The sequence below is a fragment of the Bufo bufo genome, chromosome 7 (genome assembly GCF_905171765.1).
Source record: "Bufo bufo chromosome 7, aBufBuf1.1, whole genome shotgun sequence".
Lineage (NCBI taxonomy): Eukaryota > Metazoa > Chordata > Amphibia > Anura > Bufonidae > Bufo > Bufo bufo.
The window spans coordinates 8,618,915-8,638,239 of NC_053395.1; the positions used below are offsets into that span (position 1 = coordinate 8,618,915).

Genomic DNA, 19,325 nt, shown 5'->3' on the forward strand with positions numbered 1-19,325 from the left:
ACTTTCCCTGCACTCTCCCTCTCCAATATTCTTCTATAAATCCTTTTCAGCAACACTGTCCCTAGCACATGAGCGTTTGTCATGTCTCTCCCTATGCTCAGCTCACAGGACAATGTAGGAGACGTGCGGGATAAGGGTTTTAAAAGGCTATGGCAACACAGGGAATGGCTATCTGCGGATTGGCTGGCTGCATGGCATTATGGGAGATACATAAGAAAATGGAGCATCCTGTATGATGCAATGGGCATTGCATCATAAAGAACGCTCCCAGGCTTATCTCCTCTACACTTAGTTTCACCTTGTAACATGTGCAGCAGCCATTTTAGGAAAACTTGTTTTGTTACCACGAAGCACTTTGAATCAAAGTTCTCCTAAACTTCGAAACAAATTCCACTTCAAAAGCTTCAGCAGTAATATTGGACACTAGAAGAACATGGGTCTTCACCTTCTGATGAGATTTTCACTTTATTCGCTTCTCCTTCACCTCTTGATGAAATTGTATTTTGTGTTGCTTGGTTTTCATCTTCTGGTGATGTTTTCTTTTCTTCCACTTGGTCTTCACCTTCTGATGAGGTTTTCTTTTCTTCCACTTGGTCTTCACCTTCTGATGAGGTTTTCTTTTCTTCCACTTGGTCTTCACCTTCTGATGAGGTTTTCTTTTCTTCCACTTGGTCTTCACCTTCTGATGAGGTTTTCGTTTCTTTCACGGTGGTTGAATCATTTTCTGTAAATAAGAATGATTATGGATCCATCAAATTATTTATAACACAATTCGCATAAAGTTTACTGCATATCACAGGCAAATTCTCCAGTTAAATCATAAAGATTTACAAAACCCGTTAATTGTATCCTAAGACATTTTTCCAAATTCCAACATCTTCCTGACTCATATTACAAATGTCTAGAAATAAAATAAACTTCTACGTATCTCCAAATGACAAAGCCTAGGGCATCGCTTTACACTGCCGATGCTGGTGACGTCACTCGGCTCACTGCTAGGTGGATGCCTCTGCCTAGCATAATTTTGTAAAGTCCAGTACATCATTGGCTCACAACAAGCGGGGGCTTGTGCTGCACGATTCTGAGAGGCAAAGGGGAGCTTTGGAGCAAGGAAATGCTCTGATGCTCCTCTCATACATAGTAAGGGAATACAGAAGAGGTGATATCATGGCTCAGCCCTGAACTTGGACAACCCCTTTAAGTATATACAAAGAATAGAAAACTTACTAAGAATAAGGTTTAGATAACACATACTGATTACATTCACACTTCCCCTGACGACATCAAGAATGAAGTAACACAGCACTAATTGAGTTAAGATCATCTGACAGCGACACGTCAGCTGGGAAACCCATTCTCTACCGGGCCCAGGAGCCTGAGGAGCCCAAAGACCCTTGTGCTGCATAAGAAATCACCAGTATTATAGAAAGTGCATGGTGGTCAAGTTACACCTCTGGCTGGAGCGAAGGGGTTAGGTCAAGAATTTGGCATGGGAAGCAGGTTTGTTTAAATTTTTGCCTCAGAAAGCACGAACGTTATGTGCTTCCCGGCCACAAAGCACCGAGGGAAGGGGGGCCCAAGTTGTACTCTTGCACCAGGGTCCATGACCTTTTAGCTATGGTCCTGGTCACACATATTAGTTTCTTACATGATTTTAGTTTTGTTTACACCCATACTGTTGGATATTCGGTGATGTTGAGTGGATCCAGCCGCTTAGGGAAGAGACAGCATCGATAACAACTCCAAGTTCTATATAGATGTGCTACCGCTATTGGTGAGGGAACATTGTGTATCCCCTAAACCTTGGCCCACGGCTAATGGTTTCACTCAGAGCCTCTCGCTCTTTAAGCACGATGAGAGGGACCACTACTTACTATTGGCCAAGGATAATTGTATAATTATATAGCTGTGTGTTATTGTGAGATGGTGAAACAGCTCTCCTTGTCTGAACACTGTTTGTGTAGATTAAATTAAATGATCTCGACTGACATTCTGCTGTTTGGCCACAAGATGGCGCTGCTACAGACTGCATATATTTCCATATTTATAAGAGGTGGGGTTAAGAAGAAACTGGAGAGGAAGAGAAAGGGATCAGCCATCTTAGAGGGAAGTGAGACTGAGGAACTATGTCAGCAGAGGATCCTGCGGCATTCAGGTGTGAAAGCATCCCTCAGTGACCAGATCTGCAGCTAAGTGAAACTGATTGTGTCCAAGACCCTGATCCTGTCCAGAGGAACGAGGATTGCTTCCAGGAATGCTGAGGAGGAAAGCGACATACACTGTGGGACCACATGCTTGTTGGAGAGGCATTTGTTTGGTTCCAAGTCACCAGCAGAGGCACCTCACATTACAGTGTTGGCGCCTAGAGACTGAGACCAGGCCTGTAGCCAGTTAGAGTCTCTGTTTTTTGTCAGGCCACAAGTGTTACTACTGCTCATTGCAAGGACTCCATAACTTAAAGGGGTTGTCTGGGTTCAGAGCTGAACCCGGACATACCCTTATTTTCACCCAGGCAGCCCCCCTGACTTGAGCATCGGAGCAGTTGATGATCCGATGCTCTCCTTTGCCCTGTGCTAAATCGCGCAGGACAACAGCATTTTCTGGAGATCCGGTGATGTACCGAGCTCTCCATGGGGCTGCCAGGAAGCCCGGTGACACCAGTAAAACGGCTAGGGCAGCGCTAAAGCCCGTCCATCAGAGCCGGTGATGTCACCGAACACACTGCTAGCCTCAGGGGGGCTGCCTGGGTGAAAATAAGGGTATGTCCGGGTTCAGCTCTGAACCTGGACAACCCCTTTAACCTGCTCAGGACCGCCGTACGCAGGATTGCGTCCTGGCGGCGGCCCTGCTATTCTGGGTGGACGCATATACGCGTCCTCTCGCGAGACGCGAGATTTCCTGTGAACGCGCGCACACAGGCGCGCGCGTTCACAGGATTGGAAGGTAAGCGAGTGGATCTCCAGCCTGCCAGCGGCGATCGTTCGCTGGCAGGCTGGAGATGCGATTTTTTTTAACCCCTAACAGGTATATTAGACGCTGTTTTGATAACAGCGTCTAATATACCTGCTACCTGGTCCTCTGGTGGTCCCTTTTGCTTGGATCGACCACCAGAGGACACAGGCAGCTCAGTAATAAGTAGCACAAAACACCACTACACTCTACCCCCTGTCACTTATTAACCCCTGATCACCCCCCTGTCATTTTTCACCCCCCTGTCATTGATCACCCCATTGTAAGGCTCCATTCAGACGTCCATATGATTTTTACGGATCCACTGATACATGGATCGGATCCGCAAAACACATACAGACGTCTGAATGGAGCCTTACAGGGGGTGATCAATGACGGGGGTGATCACCCCATATAGACCCCCTGATCACCCCCCTGTCATTGATCACCCCCCTGTCATTGATCACCCCCTTGTAAGGCTCCATTCAGACGTCCATATGATTTTTACGGATCCACTGATACATGGATCGGATCCGCAAAACACATACGGACGTCTGAATGGAGCCTTACAGGTGGGTGATCAATGACGGGGGTGATCACCCCATATAGACTCCCTGATCACCCCCCTGTCATTGATCACCCCCCTGTAAGGCTCCATTCAGACGTCCGTATGTTTTTTACGGATCCACGGATACATGGATCGGATCCGCAAAACACGTACGGACATCTGAATGGAGCCTTACAGGGGGGTGATCAATGACAGGGGGGTGATCACCCCATATAGACTCCCTGATCACCCCCCTGTCATTGATCACCCCCCTGTAAGGCTCCATTCAGACATTTTTTTTGGCCCAAGTTAGCGGGAATTTTTTTTTTTTTTTTTACAAAGTCTCATATTCCACTAACTTGTGTCAAAAAATAAAATCTCACATGAACTCACCATACCCCTCACGGAATCCAAATGCGTAAATTTTTTTAGACATTTATATTCCAGACTTTTTCTCATGCTTTAGGGCCCCTAAAATGCCAGGGCAGTATAAATACCCCACATGTGACCCCATTTCGGAAAGTAGACACCCCAAGGTATTCGCTGAGAGGCATATTGAGTCCATGAAAGATTAAAATTTTTGTCCCAAGTTAGCGGAAAGGGAGACTATGTGAGAAAAAACTAAAAAAAAATCAATTTCCGCTAACTTGTGGCAAAAAAAAAAAATTCGATGAACTCGCCATGCCCCTCATTGAATACCTTGGGGTGTCTTCTTTCCAAAATGGGGTCACATCTGGGGTATTTCTACTGCCCTGGCATTTTAGGGGCCCTAAAGCGTGAGAAGAAGTCTCGGATCCAAATGTCTAAAAATGCCCTCCTAAAAGGAATGTGGGCCCCTTTGTGCTTCTAGGCTGCAAAAAAGTGTCACACATGTGGTATCGCCGTACTCAGGAGAAGTTGGGCAATGTGTTTTGGGGTGTAATTTTACATATACCCATGCTGGGTGAGATAATATCTTGGTCAAATGCCAACTTTGTATAAAAAAAATGGGAAAAGTTGTCTTTTGCCAAGATATTTCTCTCACCCAGCATGGGTATATGTAAAATGACACCCCAAAACACATTGCCCAACTTCTCCTGAGTACGGCAATACCACATGTGTGACACTTTTTTGCAGCCTAGGTGGTCAAAGGGGCCCACATTCCAAACAGCACCTTTCGGATTTCACCGGCCATTTTTTACAGATTTTGATTTCAAACTACTTCGCACGCATTTGGACCCCTAAAATGCCAGGGCAGTATAACTACCCCACAAGTGACCCCATTTTGGAAAGAAGACACCCCAAGGTATTTCGTGATGGGCATAGTGAGTTCATAGAAGTTTTTATTTTTGTCACAAGTTAGTGGAATATGAGACTTTGTAAGAAAAAAAAAGAAAAAAAATCATCATTTTCCGCTAACTTGTGACAAAAAATAAAAAGTTCTATGAACTCACTATGCCCATCAGCGAATACCTTAGGGTGTCTACTTTCCGAAATGGGGTCATTTGTGGGGTGTTTCTACTGTCTGGGCATTGTAGAACCTCAGGAAACATGACAGGTGCTCAGAAAGTCAGAGCTGCTTCAAAAAGCGGAAATTCACATTTTTGTACCATAGTTTGTAAACGCTATAACTTTTACCCAAACCATTTTTTTTTTACCCAAACATTTTTTTTTTATCAAAGACATGTAGAACAATATATTTAGAGAAAAATTTATATATGGATGTCGTTTTTTTTGCAAAATTTTACAACTGAAAGTGAAAAATTTCTTTTTTTTGCAAAAAAATCGTTAAATTTCGATTAATAACAAAAAAAATAAAAATGTCAGTAGCAATGAAATACCACCAAATGAAAGCTCTATTAGTGAGAAGAAAAGGAGGTAAAATTCATTTGGGTGGTAAGTTGCATGACCGAGCACTAAACGGTGAAAGTAGTGTAGGTCAGAAGTGTAAAAAGTGGCCTGGTCATTAAGGGTGTTTAAGCTATGGGGGCTGAAGTGGTTAAAGTGACATTCCCCACCGGAGAGCTGATAAACTTCCCACAAACTCAAGCCAGGCTGGCGTTTTGCTCAGAAGAAATACGCAAGCATGAACTACAGGACCAGTTATGGGAGGGGGAATACTGTAGAGCTTTGTAAGATTGTAAGCTGTTGTGCTGCACCGCAGGCTAGCCCGTACCACACACCCATACAGTGATTCTTGTTTTTTAGGGTAATAGTAGGTAAGGTGTAGCAGTTTAGTTGTGCCCGCCAGTAGGTAAATTACCACGCTTTCCTCCTGTATCCACTGGAGGGCCCCTCGCTGTGCAGCACAAGGGTCTCAGCCTTCAGGCTCAGTGTATGTAAATGTATTGTATATTCTCAGCATTTGTGGTTGTGTTCATTACCATGTTTAAGTAAAATTCTGTTTTAGCAAAAGCTGGCGGTGGAGTTGTTTTCTTTGTTCGTGACTTTGCTGTATCCTGGGGGAGCCCACCCCGGTACACGGCTTACATTATATCACACAGTACTTCTGAGTCTCTAATAGCCACTTGTTGACCCATGAAGATTCCATTTAAAGGGGTTGTCTGGGTTCACAGCTGAATCCGGACATACCCATATTTTCACCCAGGCAGCCCCTCTGATGTTAGCATTGGAGCATTTCATTCTCCGATGCTCTCCCTTGCCCTGCACAGGATCGCGCAGGGCAAGGGCTCTTTTATTTACAATAACACACTGCCAGGCGGAGGCTTCTGCCCAGCAGTGTGTTTAGTGATGTCACCGGGCTCACTGCCGGGCGGAAGCCTCTGCCTGGCAGCCCTAAAGAGAGCCCAGTACGACACCCGATCTCCAGAAAATGCCTTTGCCCTGTGCGATTTAGCACAGGGCAAAGAAGAGCATCAGAGCAGGAACTGTTTCTATGCTCATATTACAGGACCTGCCTGAGTGAAAATGGGGATATGTCCGGGTTCAGCTTTGAACCCGGACAACCCTCTTGAGTGGAGGCATGTAAATTATTGAAACAATATATTTTTTTATTTTAGTAGAAAGTGGTGGAAATGACAATGGATTCATTTGAATAAGTGATAAGCTAAAGGTTTGAGCCACATCCTTTACCTGTACACCGGAAAAGACGACAAATACATCCACATAAAGATGACCGAGCTGGAAAACAAACAAGTAATAAGTGTCAAACGGGATGAAAACGTACTCGGTGTAAGAGATTTATACATTTATATATGTCTTCCATTGACTTCCACTATTAATAATTATTTCCGGGTCCCCGCTAGTCTCTACTTCCTGATCCCGCCTAACATACAGGAAATAACCACTGCATTTCCTGTGTGTCGATAGGGGCCTGGAAGGACAGACTAGTGGGGAACTGCAAAACTCTGGATAAGGAGCACGGGGGATTGGTGAGGGAAAGTCGTTTATATATTTACGCCCAGGACAACCCCTTTAAAGAGGTTCTTTAAAATGTATTAAAGTTGGGTAGGGAGCAAGGGTTTTGTTTAATAAAAATTGACTCTGCTTTAAAATGTTCCACTGGGCCAGCTTTGCTGCTCCGGCCACCACTGCTTCTATCTTCCCTGAATCTGTAGTGATGACATCATCTTTCCTGTAAACATCTGCAGCTAGTCAAGGGCCTGGATGATCTAAGCTCGGAGCAAGGATTAAACAAACTGAATGTGTTTAGCCTTGAAAAAAGACGTCTAATGGGGGACATGATTAATCTGTACAAATATATAAATGGACCATACTAAAAATATCAAGGGAGGTTATTCCGTGTTAAACCGCCCCAAAAAACAAGGGGCCGCTCCCTGCGCCTGGAGAAAAAAAGATGAATTCATAAGAGGCGAGAAGTATTCTTTACAGTAAGATCTGTGAATCTCTGGAACAGCCGCAGGAGCCGGTCACGCTGCATGCAAAAAATGGGGGATCACAGTGGCGGTGATGGAAGAAGGGAGTAAAATATCTGAGCTTATATTTGTCTTATTAATTTTTGATAATTCTTTTCTTGGAAGGAATTTTTTAAAATAACTTGGAAAACCCTACTAGGACTTTTAAGACCGGCTTTTTATCTGATGATTGGACATCTTACCTGGTGCTTCATCCATTTTGGCCGATGACTGTGAAGGTCTTGTGTCGTGTATAATCTGAAAAATAAAAGTAAAGTTATGTGAATAACAAAAAAAAACCCCACTGTCCTGCGTACAACAAAAAGAGAAAAAAACTCTGACATGGTGGCAAACTTAACGGCATAAAATGGGCGCATCCCATCTACGAGCCGGTTATGAGTGACCATAGGCTGAACCCATTTCTTTTGTGTTAACATAAGGACGCCAGCCGACTCTCTTAAGACACCCTAGTCCAATCCTTAGAAAAGCATCTGGCTCAAATAAAGTCCCCCCAAAGCTGTGGTCATACACTGGGGTACACCTGGAGGCAAAAGATGCAAAATACTCTAAAAGCCACGAAAATTAACCTCTACAAAGTGGATGTGAATAGACTCTACATAATGAATTATGGCCACATGACTGGCGATGCCAATACTTAGGTGATGAGACACATCTACCACCCCTTCATTCAGACAGCCCCCCCCTCTGCCCGCCATAGCGGGGCCAATCACCTACAACATCTCAGTTCTCATATACGTATCTCTCTCTTACCTGTTTACTTATCAGTGGAGGAGGCAGTGGTCAGTGAAGAAGATCTGGGACCTGTTATAAAACATATTACAGATTTTTGATCAGTATCCCATCATTCTGTATACAGCAGAGAATCAAATGTAGAATTGTGCCCTTAGAGGGCTGCTCCAGCAAGATACACTTTTAAAAATAAAAGGGCGGCATGGGTTAAAAAATAAAGCACTATACACGTTCCAGATCCCTGCCACTGCTGTTCTGATACTCACCCAGTACATTGTGGTCTCTGCTTCCCGTTCCTGGCTGAACACACAGTAAAGCGTAGGAAATGTCAATCACTGCCTTCTCCTGCTCCATGATCGCCTGGTCCAGTAGACGCAGTGGTATTGTTACTTCCTCTATTCACTACATAACGTTCATTGAGTGCTATGTAGCATGAAAAAGTAATGACAGAAGTAGTTGTAAACCACTTCCATCTCCTCCTCAAGATGCCCACTCGAGGACCTCGCTAAGGCCACTTTAACCACAGATCGAACGGTACACCCGCACCAGACCCCCCACCATTTTCCACCATATTCCCATCCTCGGGTCATGGATACAGTTGAAGCAGTGGTTCTTGTCGGGGGCTAATTAGACTGTTGACTGCAAGCCACTTAAAGTCCCAGATGTTGCTCAATGCATGGGATTACTAGTCGTCTCTTTTACCAGAGAGATACATTCTTTAATTAAAAAAAATAGTGTCCCTGATTTATCAAGTGGGGGCAGATTGAAGTTTGTCTCCACATTTGTCTATTTGTGTAAAGGTCTGTGCCCACATTTATGAAAGTACAACACTTGTTAAATTTAGTACAAAGTCTCACACCCGGATTCATTTTCACCCCTAATGTTACAGCAGGAGACAATTTTTAGGATTTTCCCTATGATGAATACAGCCACATACCGACGTGCCCAGAAAGCAGCTGGATTTATGAAACTGACTTAGCAGGAGCAAAAAATTACTTTCGCCTGTGGCGGACTATCAGTTATTGTGTCTTGCAATGAAAATAGCAGATAAGTCGCAATTTATTCAAAAAAAAGAGAAAACCAGTTTGATAAGTCTGGGCCAAGGTGTTTTCTACCAATGCATCGCTAGAAGCCAAAACAAAACATGGAGTATAATCCTGTGGTTCTGGATTTCATGGTTCCAGTTTCCAGTCAAGGATCAGAGCAGTTACTCTCATTACTATATAGCGGTATAACCCTTACCACAATCTAGTATTTCCTTATCCCATCATCACATTTTGAAAATCCAATCACATTTTTTATCAGACTCTTTAGACCTTACCACCATGATGCCTACAGAGTTTGTATTATTCTTACAGATTCATTTCTCATGCTTCTGTTTTAGAAATATAGGACTGCTACAGTAAGGAGGAACCCTGACTATTTACACAGCATGACACTCCAGGAATAAGAAACTGGGAGCATAAGAAACCACCAACATTCATGCTCTTTGGCTGGAATATTTCATATTTCAGATCTAGCTACAGAGCTCAGTCTTACTTCAAACTATCCATGTCAGAGTCTTTCAGCACTGACTTCAGGTTCTGAGGTATTTATATCTGCCTAGAGGAGGGCAGACAAGTACAGCGACCCAGGCCACAGGGCGGTGGTGAAGTTGGAGAAGACAGTGGTGACAGCAATCAGGATGGTGATAGTCATGGTGGCTTGTCCTTTTCCAGCCCTTCCTGAGTACAGCATGCAGCAATTACAAGGAAACCCATTTTCTTCCCTTTGAGGCACCCCTGAGCCCTGGGTGCCCTGCCTGGTGTTAAGTTAAGTGGGGAGCCCTTGGTGTTGTGGGATTCAGATGTACAAGGCAGATCTCCCTTGTGAAGCATGCAGTGCAATCGTGGCAGCAGTACAGGTAGTGGTGCAAGGCAATAAGGAGGCTGGTGTACGGTAACAACTCCCACAAGCATAATTGAAGTAGTCTACTTATAATGGCCCCCACTGTAGTGCCCCCAATATGTATAATGCCCCTTGTAGTGTACTGCCCTGGAGCAGGGGTACTTTGAAGTCTAGATGTTTGAGAACATGTGCCTCTGTTTTCCCTATGCAAAGTCATCAACTCCTTACTTTATTTCACTTTAAAGGGTTAACTTGCATTGTTTGATACAGTGTAACTGAATTTGATATGTATGTTGTGACTCTATTAGAGACAGAAACTGTAACATTGTATCTGTTTGTGCTGAGTTTCTCCACTCCACCCCTCCCACTAGAACGTTCTAGTTCAGCCAGAAACTGTATATAAGGAGAGCAGTCAGAGCCCCTTGTGTGCTGCAGTTAGGGAACAGTGCTTAGAAGATGCCTAATGCCACAGACCCTGAATCACCAGCCTTTGGCCAGGGTACCAACCTTTTGAGAGAGAAGGGAACAGCTAGCTCAGGCCTTTCCTCAGCATCAAACCCTTCTTCTGCCAGGGAGGAGACTGGAGAATCCAGCCCTATGCCTCGCCTGTATTGTTTTGCACTTTGCTCTCTGTACTTATTTCCCATTGGGGTGCACCACGTCTTACTATCCCTTCCAGAGAGCAGCAACACGTGGTGACACCTCAATGGTGTCCTGGGGACCCAGCATAGTGTTGGGGCCACCCAAAACCCAGCCACTACAGTAATGCCCCCAGTATTTATAATATCCAACCAATATTGCCTCCAGTATTTATATTTCCCCCAGTAGTGCCACCCATATGTATAATTCTCCATGTAGTGCTGTAGTGTTGATTATATTCAAACCAGCATATATATTGATTACTATACCAATACAGGGTAGCGCACATCATTATCTGAGAGGCACAAAAATATCAGGGCTACGAAAGGGTTCCAACTATCTGGCCAGAAGCAATAGTAGTAATGTCTCTGCTGGCTTCAGAAAGGTGCAACATTATCATTGAGGAAGATATATTACACCTATACAAAATGGGCTGCAAAGGGTAAAGTGCGTGTGCCAATATGCAACTAACAATACCGATCAAAGTAGCACACTGCAATAATGTATTAAAAATAAATACCATCTACTGTAACAGCGGCTGCGGTCCCAGGCAACGTGTTCAGCGGTGATCTGTGGCCGGTGCTTCCCATTCACCGCTGCATGTACTATGGTTCTTGAATCCTTTTCCACAACTTCCGCTCAGCCATGGCCACAGCATGCTTGCTGTTTATATCTTGCAGCACTTACCTAAGTGTTTCTTGCAGCACTTCCTGGGCGTTATGGGTTAGGTCATGTGAACTTGCTGGCCAATCCTAGCCCTCCCACACATATAAGTGTCTCAGCCCCCTTCCCAGATGCCTCAGTGTCAAGTTCCTTGTGTCCTGCTAAGGTTTCTGATAACGACTTGTGTTGCTCTGTTCCTGACTTGTACTCGTGTTCCTGGATTCTGCTACCTGTCTCATCCTTGCCTGCTTGCCTTGACTCTCCTATTGCCGACCCGGATTGCCTGACCTGTACCTGTGCTGCCTGCCCTGACCTTTTGCCTGTCTGACTACGCTTCTGCCTCATCCCTCGGTCCTGCACTGTTTCTCTTGGTAACGACCCTGCCTGCTGACATCGCCTGTACTTCTGGTACATTCTCAGGTACCTCCTGGTCTGCCTGGACCAGCTGCCTCGTGTGCCAATCCTCCTCAAGAGGTAGCGACCTGGCGTTCCCTTTGGGAAAGTCTATCCCCACCATCTGGGGTACTGTGAAGAATCGAGGGGTTCACTTAGATAACGCTCTTAGAGGAGGTAGGACACGTGGCACAGTGGGTTCACACCCGCTGATTCGTGACAGTACGCTGAGGCCATGGACTCCGCTGGTCACCCCAAGCCTGTCGTTCAGGAATTATTACACGTCAGGACGTCGCTGCTACTCCTGCAATTCCTACACCAGTGAATCCGGATTTAAACGTCGCTGGTGTGCAACTCCCTCTGCCACCCAGTATGGTGGAGATCCAAAGACTTGTCGCAGATTCCTTAACCAGTGCCTGATCCACTTTGAGTTGCATGGGCAGAAGTTTCCCACTGAGTGGTCCAAGGTTGCCTTCATTGTGTCTCTCCTGTCTAATGAGGCCCTTACCTGGGCAAATCCTATTTGGGAACATGGAGGTCCTGAGACCACTAATCTGCAGTCTTTCCTGGCTACCTTCTGGCTGGTCTTTGAGGAGCCCGGCCACATGTCCACTGCTGCATCAGCTCTGCTGTGTCTATGAAAAGGTTCCTGGTCTGTGGGTCAGTACGCCATCCAGTTTCGTACCCTGGCTGCCGAACTTGCATGGAACAATGAGGCTCAACTGGCGGTGTTCTGGAAGGGCCTTTCGGACCGGATTAAGGAGGAATTACCTGGTCACAACCGTCCGTATACTCTGAATGACCTGATCTCCTTGGCCACAAGGAAAGATATGCGTTTCAGGGAACGTTCTAAGGAGGTCGCATGCACCAGAAGACCACCTTGTTTGGCTCCATCCTTCCAGAGGCCGATTCTTCCTCTAGAGTCCACCCCATCTGAAGAGCCCATGCGAATAGAGCGCCTTCGATTGTCTGACCAGGAACGTTTACGCCGCAAAGCAGAGAACCCGTGTCTATATTGTGGAGGCAAGGCCCACTTTGTGCGTAATTGTCCACAGAACCCGGGAAACGCCAATGTCTAGGATCAGTTGGAGAGGTGGTCCTAGACAAGGAGAAGTCCTCTCCGAAACTTTCAGTTTCGATGACTCTCTCTCGCAAGGGAGTCACACTGTCTGTGCCTGCATTCTTGGACTCTTGGTCAGACGGTAACTTCATTCAGCAAGCTCTGGTACATCAGTACCGGCTTCCTACCATCCGTCTAGAAAAGACTGTCAGTGGCTTTCGGACTGCCACTTCCCGAACATGTGGATTTTTCTCCAAGCTATTCTCCCCTGCTGAGAGGAGTTACTGTATAGGAGATAGAGAGCTTCTGGCCATAAAACTTGCCTTGGAGGAGTGGTGTTACCTATTGGAGGGGGCCCAGCATCCAGTGATTATTTTCACCAAAAATGGCTGCTGGGGAGGTTCTTATATAGTAAGGGGTAGGCAACTTTCCCATTGGTTGCTAGGGATGTTGCTAAGCTCAGACAAAGACATTGCAGCCTTCTCATTGGCCCACAAGCAAGAAGGGAGGTTACTGATAATAAAAAAAAACACTAGAATATTCGAAATTACGAATATATATCACTATATTCTAAATATTCGCAAATTCTCAAAGTGATGATATTTGCGATTAATATTCGCGATTCGAATATTCGCGCCCAACACTATTCTCCTGTATGTTTAATTGTGTAGAGTGAAATTAAAAAATGAATGGTCACTCATCGTGGGCTCTAATGTGATGCATGCTGCACTATTCTTTCTATCAAATCTACAGGATCGGCTGACAGAGGCTTAGATCAGAGCCTATGACAGTGGTGTGAACATAGCCTTGTTTTATTCATGTTTATCACTGTTCACTTCCTTCGGGCGCTATGTTCAAAATTCTTGTGACTAGGGGGTATTGGCATGAAAAGGTTGGGGACCGTTATTCTAATGTATACTGGACAGAGAGAGTCCAAAAGGAAAATCTAGGAAAAAAGGCAATACAGGCACTCACCATCTGAGACAAATAGTAAAATTTATGTTTTTAATGATTAAAATATATATAATTAATTAAAACTGAATGAAGTAGAAGGGTAAATTATCAAGTGTCAGTTTGTGAACAAATATCAATATTATGAATAATATCAATATTAAATATCAAAGGTATTAAAAAGGTAATAAAAAAGTAGTAGTAGGAGGAGTCTCTTGAATCCTTGGTAATGGTGCAAAAATTAATTAATGTCTTTTGTTCCTATGATATTATGCAATCTGCAGATAAAGTGCACCAAAAAATTTATAAAGTGCACCAAAAAATAAGGTGCAAAGTTAATGTGGTTCCAGTGCAAGTTAGACAGTTCAAATAGTAGATAAAACACTTGAGTAGTAAGAATGGCGCTAACTGTTTTAAGTGGCAATATTCCAGATAGAAAATAATCTGTTAGAAATAATCGCAATGTGGATATAATCGGAATATGGCACTTGAGAGGTCAATTATAGATTCCTGGCAAAGTGCTTTAGAAATCAATTCGGAGGAAAATAACACTTGGTGCGGGGTGTAACGTCAGTTTGTCTCGACTCAAAGGAGACTTAGTTGGATACGGCTGTGATCGGGGGTGTCCCGCCCGTTCCTCAGCCACTCACCCGTCCTGCTGCGTCTGTGTTCTTCCTGTGCTTGTGCCGGCCTCGATACACTTTCGGCATCTCACGTGACTATGGGTCGTGCACGTGATCGCCCGGCTTGTCTCGTGTTATTTCAAATGTATGCAATTATGTAGAAAATCTTCGTAGGGTTCCGAATATTTGAGAATGAGACTTTCGATACTTCTTCATTGAAGTGTTCAAACTTTTAGGATAAGTTAAGCTGAATTTTCCTGTAACATTGATGTGTCGATTCTCGTTGCAACGAAAAGTTTTTTCAAATTATTCATATACTCCCGAATTCACTGTATATTATAAGACTGCTGGCTGAATTCGTGGTAATCCAAAAGGAAGAAGGGGGGGTCCCATCCAATGATGCCAGACGCGTTTCGAGGTATACTACCTCTTCCTCAGTGGCCACGAATTCAGCACAGCAGTCTTATAATATACAGTGAATTCGGGAGTTGTTCCTCTATTATTTTCTAGTAATTGCCTTGAAAGCCTGAAACTGTTTGGAGAAACGTTTATTCAAGTAAAGAAGCTGTTTAATTTAATACAAGGTCTGGACTCACTTTATTTCTTCAAATCCCGCAATTAATTCACCCTATTTGTCTGCTTCGGACCCAATGCCTGGGGTCCAGCCGTATCCAGGTAGGAGAACCGTGACACACACTTAAAGGGACATTTTCCGTCACACAATATCCACTCGGCCATAAATATCCACTCGGCCATTCCTAAAACTGTGTACCCAAAATCCCCCATATAGTTGGGCCCTGGAAGGCGGCCCGTTGCACTAATACTTTGTGGGACTTAAAGGGACAATATCACTGTATGAGACCTAAAGACACTAATAAAGTGTGGGACCTAAAGAAGGAGGCACTATTACTGTGTTGGACCTAAAGAAGGAGACACTATTACTGTGTGGGACCTAAAGGGGGTACTATTACTGTGTGGGACCTAAAGGGGCACTATTACTGTGTGGGACCTAAAAGGGGCACTATTACTGTGTGGGACCTAAAAGGGGCACTAATATGTAGTGAGACCTAAAGGGAATTCTATTACTTGTTAAACTTTTGCAAAAGTAGTCACAGCTAGAAACCTTGATGTCACAACTATGTCTGAATATACCCTTAAAATGTTTAATTGGATGTGTAGATATCGTAAGACAATTAAGGCCAGTTTCAGGTGAGCGTGTTCATTGTTTTAAAAATACCATGTGTGGGAACGTGAATTCCTGTACTGAACTCTGCTCCTTTGCCTGGAGCAGTCAACATTATAATGATTTACACAAAACATTATAAATCTTTATAATGCCGAGTGCTCCGAGCAAAGGAGCAGAGTTCACTACGGGACTTCACGGTCCCACATGGAGAGTGTTTCATGCAATGAACATGTTCTTCTGAAACAAGCCTTAACAATGTTAAGTAAATCAACAACAGAATGGCTTAAACAGAAGAAAATCAGAGTCCTGACCTCAACCCGATTGAGATGACCTCAATAAAGCGATTCACACCAGACATCCCAAGAATATTGCTGAACTGAAACAGATCTGTAAAGAGGAATGGTCAAGAATTACTCCTGACCGTTGTGCACGTCTGATCTGCAACTACAGGAAACGTTTGGTGGAAGTTATTGCTGCCAAAGGAGGTTCAACCAGTTATTAAATCCAAGGGTTCACATACTTTCTCCACCTGCACTGTGAATGTTTACATGGTGTGTTCAATACAAACATGGTAACATTTAATTCTTTGTGTGTTATTAGTTTAAGCCGACTGTGATTGTCTATTGTTGTGACTTAGATGAAGATCAGATCACATTTTATGACCAATTTGTGCAGAAATCCATAACATTCCAAAGGGTTCACATACTTTTTCTTGCAACTGTATATCACTATATTCAAAATATTTGCAAATTCTCGAACTGCCGATATTCGCGATTAATATTCTCTATTCGAATATTCGCGCCCAACACTACTAAAGATGGTTAAGACCATTAAGGAAGTATATATTTGTGAATTTGGAAGGATTTTTACAAGGACAAGTATTTAAGGTGTTTCGTTTAAATAATGCCTATAAATATAACCTGTTGTACAGAATTGTACTAGAAAAGATTTCCCCGGTTTATAATCTCTACTCAATTAGCGTTACTAGAAGAAATAGACAATCTCACTGGCCGCTCCCCCTGATCACTGAGGGTCCTAGCATGGGGACCTCCTTACCACAATTAGCACACCATTGGAGGACTGTTCATGCTGATGTGTCCTTCCTTACGTTTCCTCCTGACTTAACACATCCTGAGACATATGCCATGAGATAACCAACTTTAAAAAAAACATGACTTTATGATATTGTGTCACGAGATGTCTATGCTATATGTGCCTATATACAGTCACCCAGTGGTTGTCATGTGAATTGCAGTCATTTTATTGAATTAGTTTAGTGAGAAATTGGAATCTCCTTAACTAAATTAGAGCGGTGGCCGCACTGAGGGGCAGTTGCTAAGGTCTTTACACCATACACCATGTGCACCATAATTTGCAACTTTTTCAGCTTTAGAAAAGGGAGAGAAAAGGGGTGGCACTTAGCAGGAGGGAAGGGGCTTGGGGGAGCCTGCCAGATTTACTATAACTTACACAGCAGGACAGAGATGCATCTAATTTATTAAGACATCTGCCTCCTAATAAATATCTCACTCCGGTGCACAGGGATCAAGACCGGTGCATGGGAACAGCAGTTTTGATAAATGTTCTTTACAGTCTGAACTAGACAATACCCGTCCATGACGTCCAAACTGGACAATGTCTTGGTTAGATCAGTTGATTCCCCACTGCAGGCATTTGCTGTAGACGGATTATATAAGTTACATAGTTTTTTTTAGCTTTCATATTATTAGTAATTGTGACACAGTCTGGTCCTATCATGGAATATACAAGAAGTTCTTTCCAGATGGTTTTCCATGAAAGCATCTTTAGAACAAGCCAACAACACATGGCATAACATCCTGTGGTTCTGGATTTCATGGTTCCAGTTCCCAGTTATGGGTCAGAGCAGTTACTCTCATTACTATATAGCGTTACAACACTCATACAGTCGATACAGAATCTAGTATTTCCTTGTCCCATCATCACCTTTTGAAAATCCAATTAAAAAAAATTCTAAACTCTTGAGAGGAGCCGGCATATACTGCAGAGTTACTTCACCAGACTTTTTAGTCTTTGCCCAATGATGCCTGCAGAGTTTGTATTGTACAGATTCACGTCTCATACTTCTACCCTAGAAATCTAGGACGGCTACAGTAAGGAGGAACCCTGATCATCTACACAGCATGAAACTCCAGGAATCAGGAACTGGAAGCATAAGAAATCCCTGACATTGTGCTCTTTGACTGGAATATTGTACATGTTAAATAGAGATCTAGCTGCAGAGTTCAGTCTTACCTCAAGCCATCCATGTCAGAGTCTTTCAGCACTGACTTTACCTTCTGAGGTATTTATATCTGTCTAGAGGAGGGCGGAGAAGGAAGTTGGTTTTGATGAAATAGAAATAAAACTTTCTGTAGTTTATTAACCATGTGCCCCAAGTCTATGTAATATATCAGCAGAGGTTCGTATAGCAGTGCTCGTCTACGCCAATTACCAAATAGTAAGCAACATTGTTTAGGTAGCTGTGCTCGGAGATTTCTCTCCATGTCTGGTTGTGTGATTGCTCTTTAAGGAAGCCCATCTGGATAGACACCTTATAGAATGACCATCAAACCCACTGGCCATGAATAGACTCCTTTCTATTCTAGTAGAGAGTATCGTGGACTTATCGGGGTAGATTTTCAGCGGGCGCCTCCCCCCAGGGCCCTTTAAGATGGTATACTGTAAGTGATGAACAGTTTGTCGTAACGCCAGTTGCATTTCAGCAACGAGGGACGGAGTCCCCCTAAGTAGATGGTGTTGATGGTACCCTATGTTGGAATGCTAGAGTGGTGTAGGGCAACCTACAATGTCCCTGTAGAAGTTGTACATGTGTCACGGTGCTCCGACCTGGATATCCTGGATCCCAGACGTTGGTTCTGAAGCAATGAAAAAGGGGTGGTTAACTTAGATATGGAAGAATAAATTTGAGTCCAGACCTTGTGATGAAGTTGATAACAGCTTTACTTTGAATAATCGTTTCTCCACTTTACTTTCTCTTGGTTTCCAGCAGTTTTTAGCATATAACTCTGGCAGGCAATAACAATCTCAGCTCTGCTATATCTGTAACTCTCTCGACTGCTATATCTGTAGCTCTCTCGACTCTACTATGTTAGTAAAATTAAATAGGAACTTTTTTTTAAATGTATGCTGCAACTTCTCTCTCTCTGTAGTCTGTCTCTATATTGCTCCAGGGAAACTTTACTCCCAGCTAATGAGGCTTCCAGACGTGGCCTCCACATCCAGCAAAAAGGTGATCTTACTAGCCCAAGCAAGGCCCGTCCATGAGGGACAGAGACCTGCTTACTCCCTCTTGCAGGGGGTAACTCAAACTTCTCACTCTAACTAAACTCCTCCTCTACTCAGAGAGGGCTAGAATGGAAAGCAAGTTCCACTCTCCCTAAAGTAGCACTGCCAGGTTCACTGCCACCTTGTGGTGAACCAGGTGATTGCACTTGGACAATACAGTTACATAGGAAAGCAATGCACATTACCTGTAAAATAAATGCATAGAATAACATAATGTTAGACCATAGGAAGCAGTTGGGTTGAAAAGAGTGGTAATGGCACTCCGGGTAATTACAGATTCAAGTAGAGGAATCTCCACATAACCTCATCAAACACGTTTCTAGCAATTGACCTTATAATTTACCTTCTGAGAGGTTTCACTCTGTAGAAAGACCATTTCTGGTCCACTGGGTCCAATGTGACTAGAACTGGACTTGTGCACAGGGAATGGGATAGTCATTCCCTTAGAACCATAATGGTTAGGTAGGATTGTCACTGGTACAAGTGACTGATGGCA

The 19,325-nt window shown here is 43.8% G+C and overlaps 1 protein-coding gene across 1 annotated transcript; it reads right to left on the bottom strand.

Moving 5' to 3' along the window:
- Positions 1-404: 404 nt before the first annotated feature.
- On the bottom strand, positions 405-17,805 carry LOC121007967 (protein starmaker-like). The gene is made up of 5 exons (XM_040440238.1): positions 17,777-17,805; positions 8,122-8,172; positions 7,554-7,608; positions 6,569-6,616; positions 405-724 (listed from the first exon to the last, which is right to left on the bottom strand). The coding sequence occupies exons 3-5, from the start codon at positions 7,567-7,569 to the stop codon at positions 405-407; spliced, it is 384 nt and encodes a 127-aa protein (XP_040296172.1). The 5' UTR covers positions 7,570-7,608; positions 8,122-8,172; positions 17,777-17,805.
- Positions 17,806-19,325: the final 1,520 nt, after the last annotated feature.

Bases quoted from the DNA above. Each gene is read 5' to 3' on its own strand.
- LOC121007967 (XM_040440238.1), bottom strand. The intron at 725-6,568 runs GTAAAGGATGTG...TCTTATTTACAG, and splicing joins TCGTCTTTTCCGGTGTACAG to AAAATGATTCAACCACCGTG.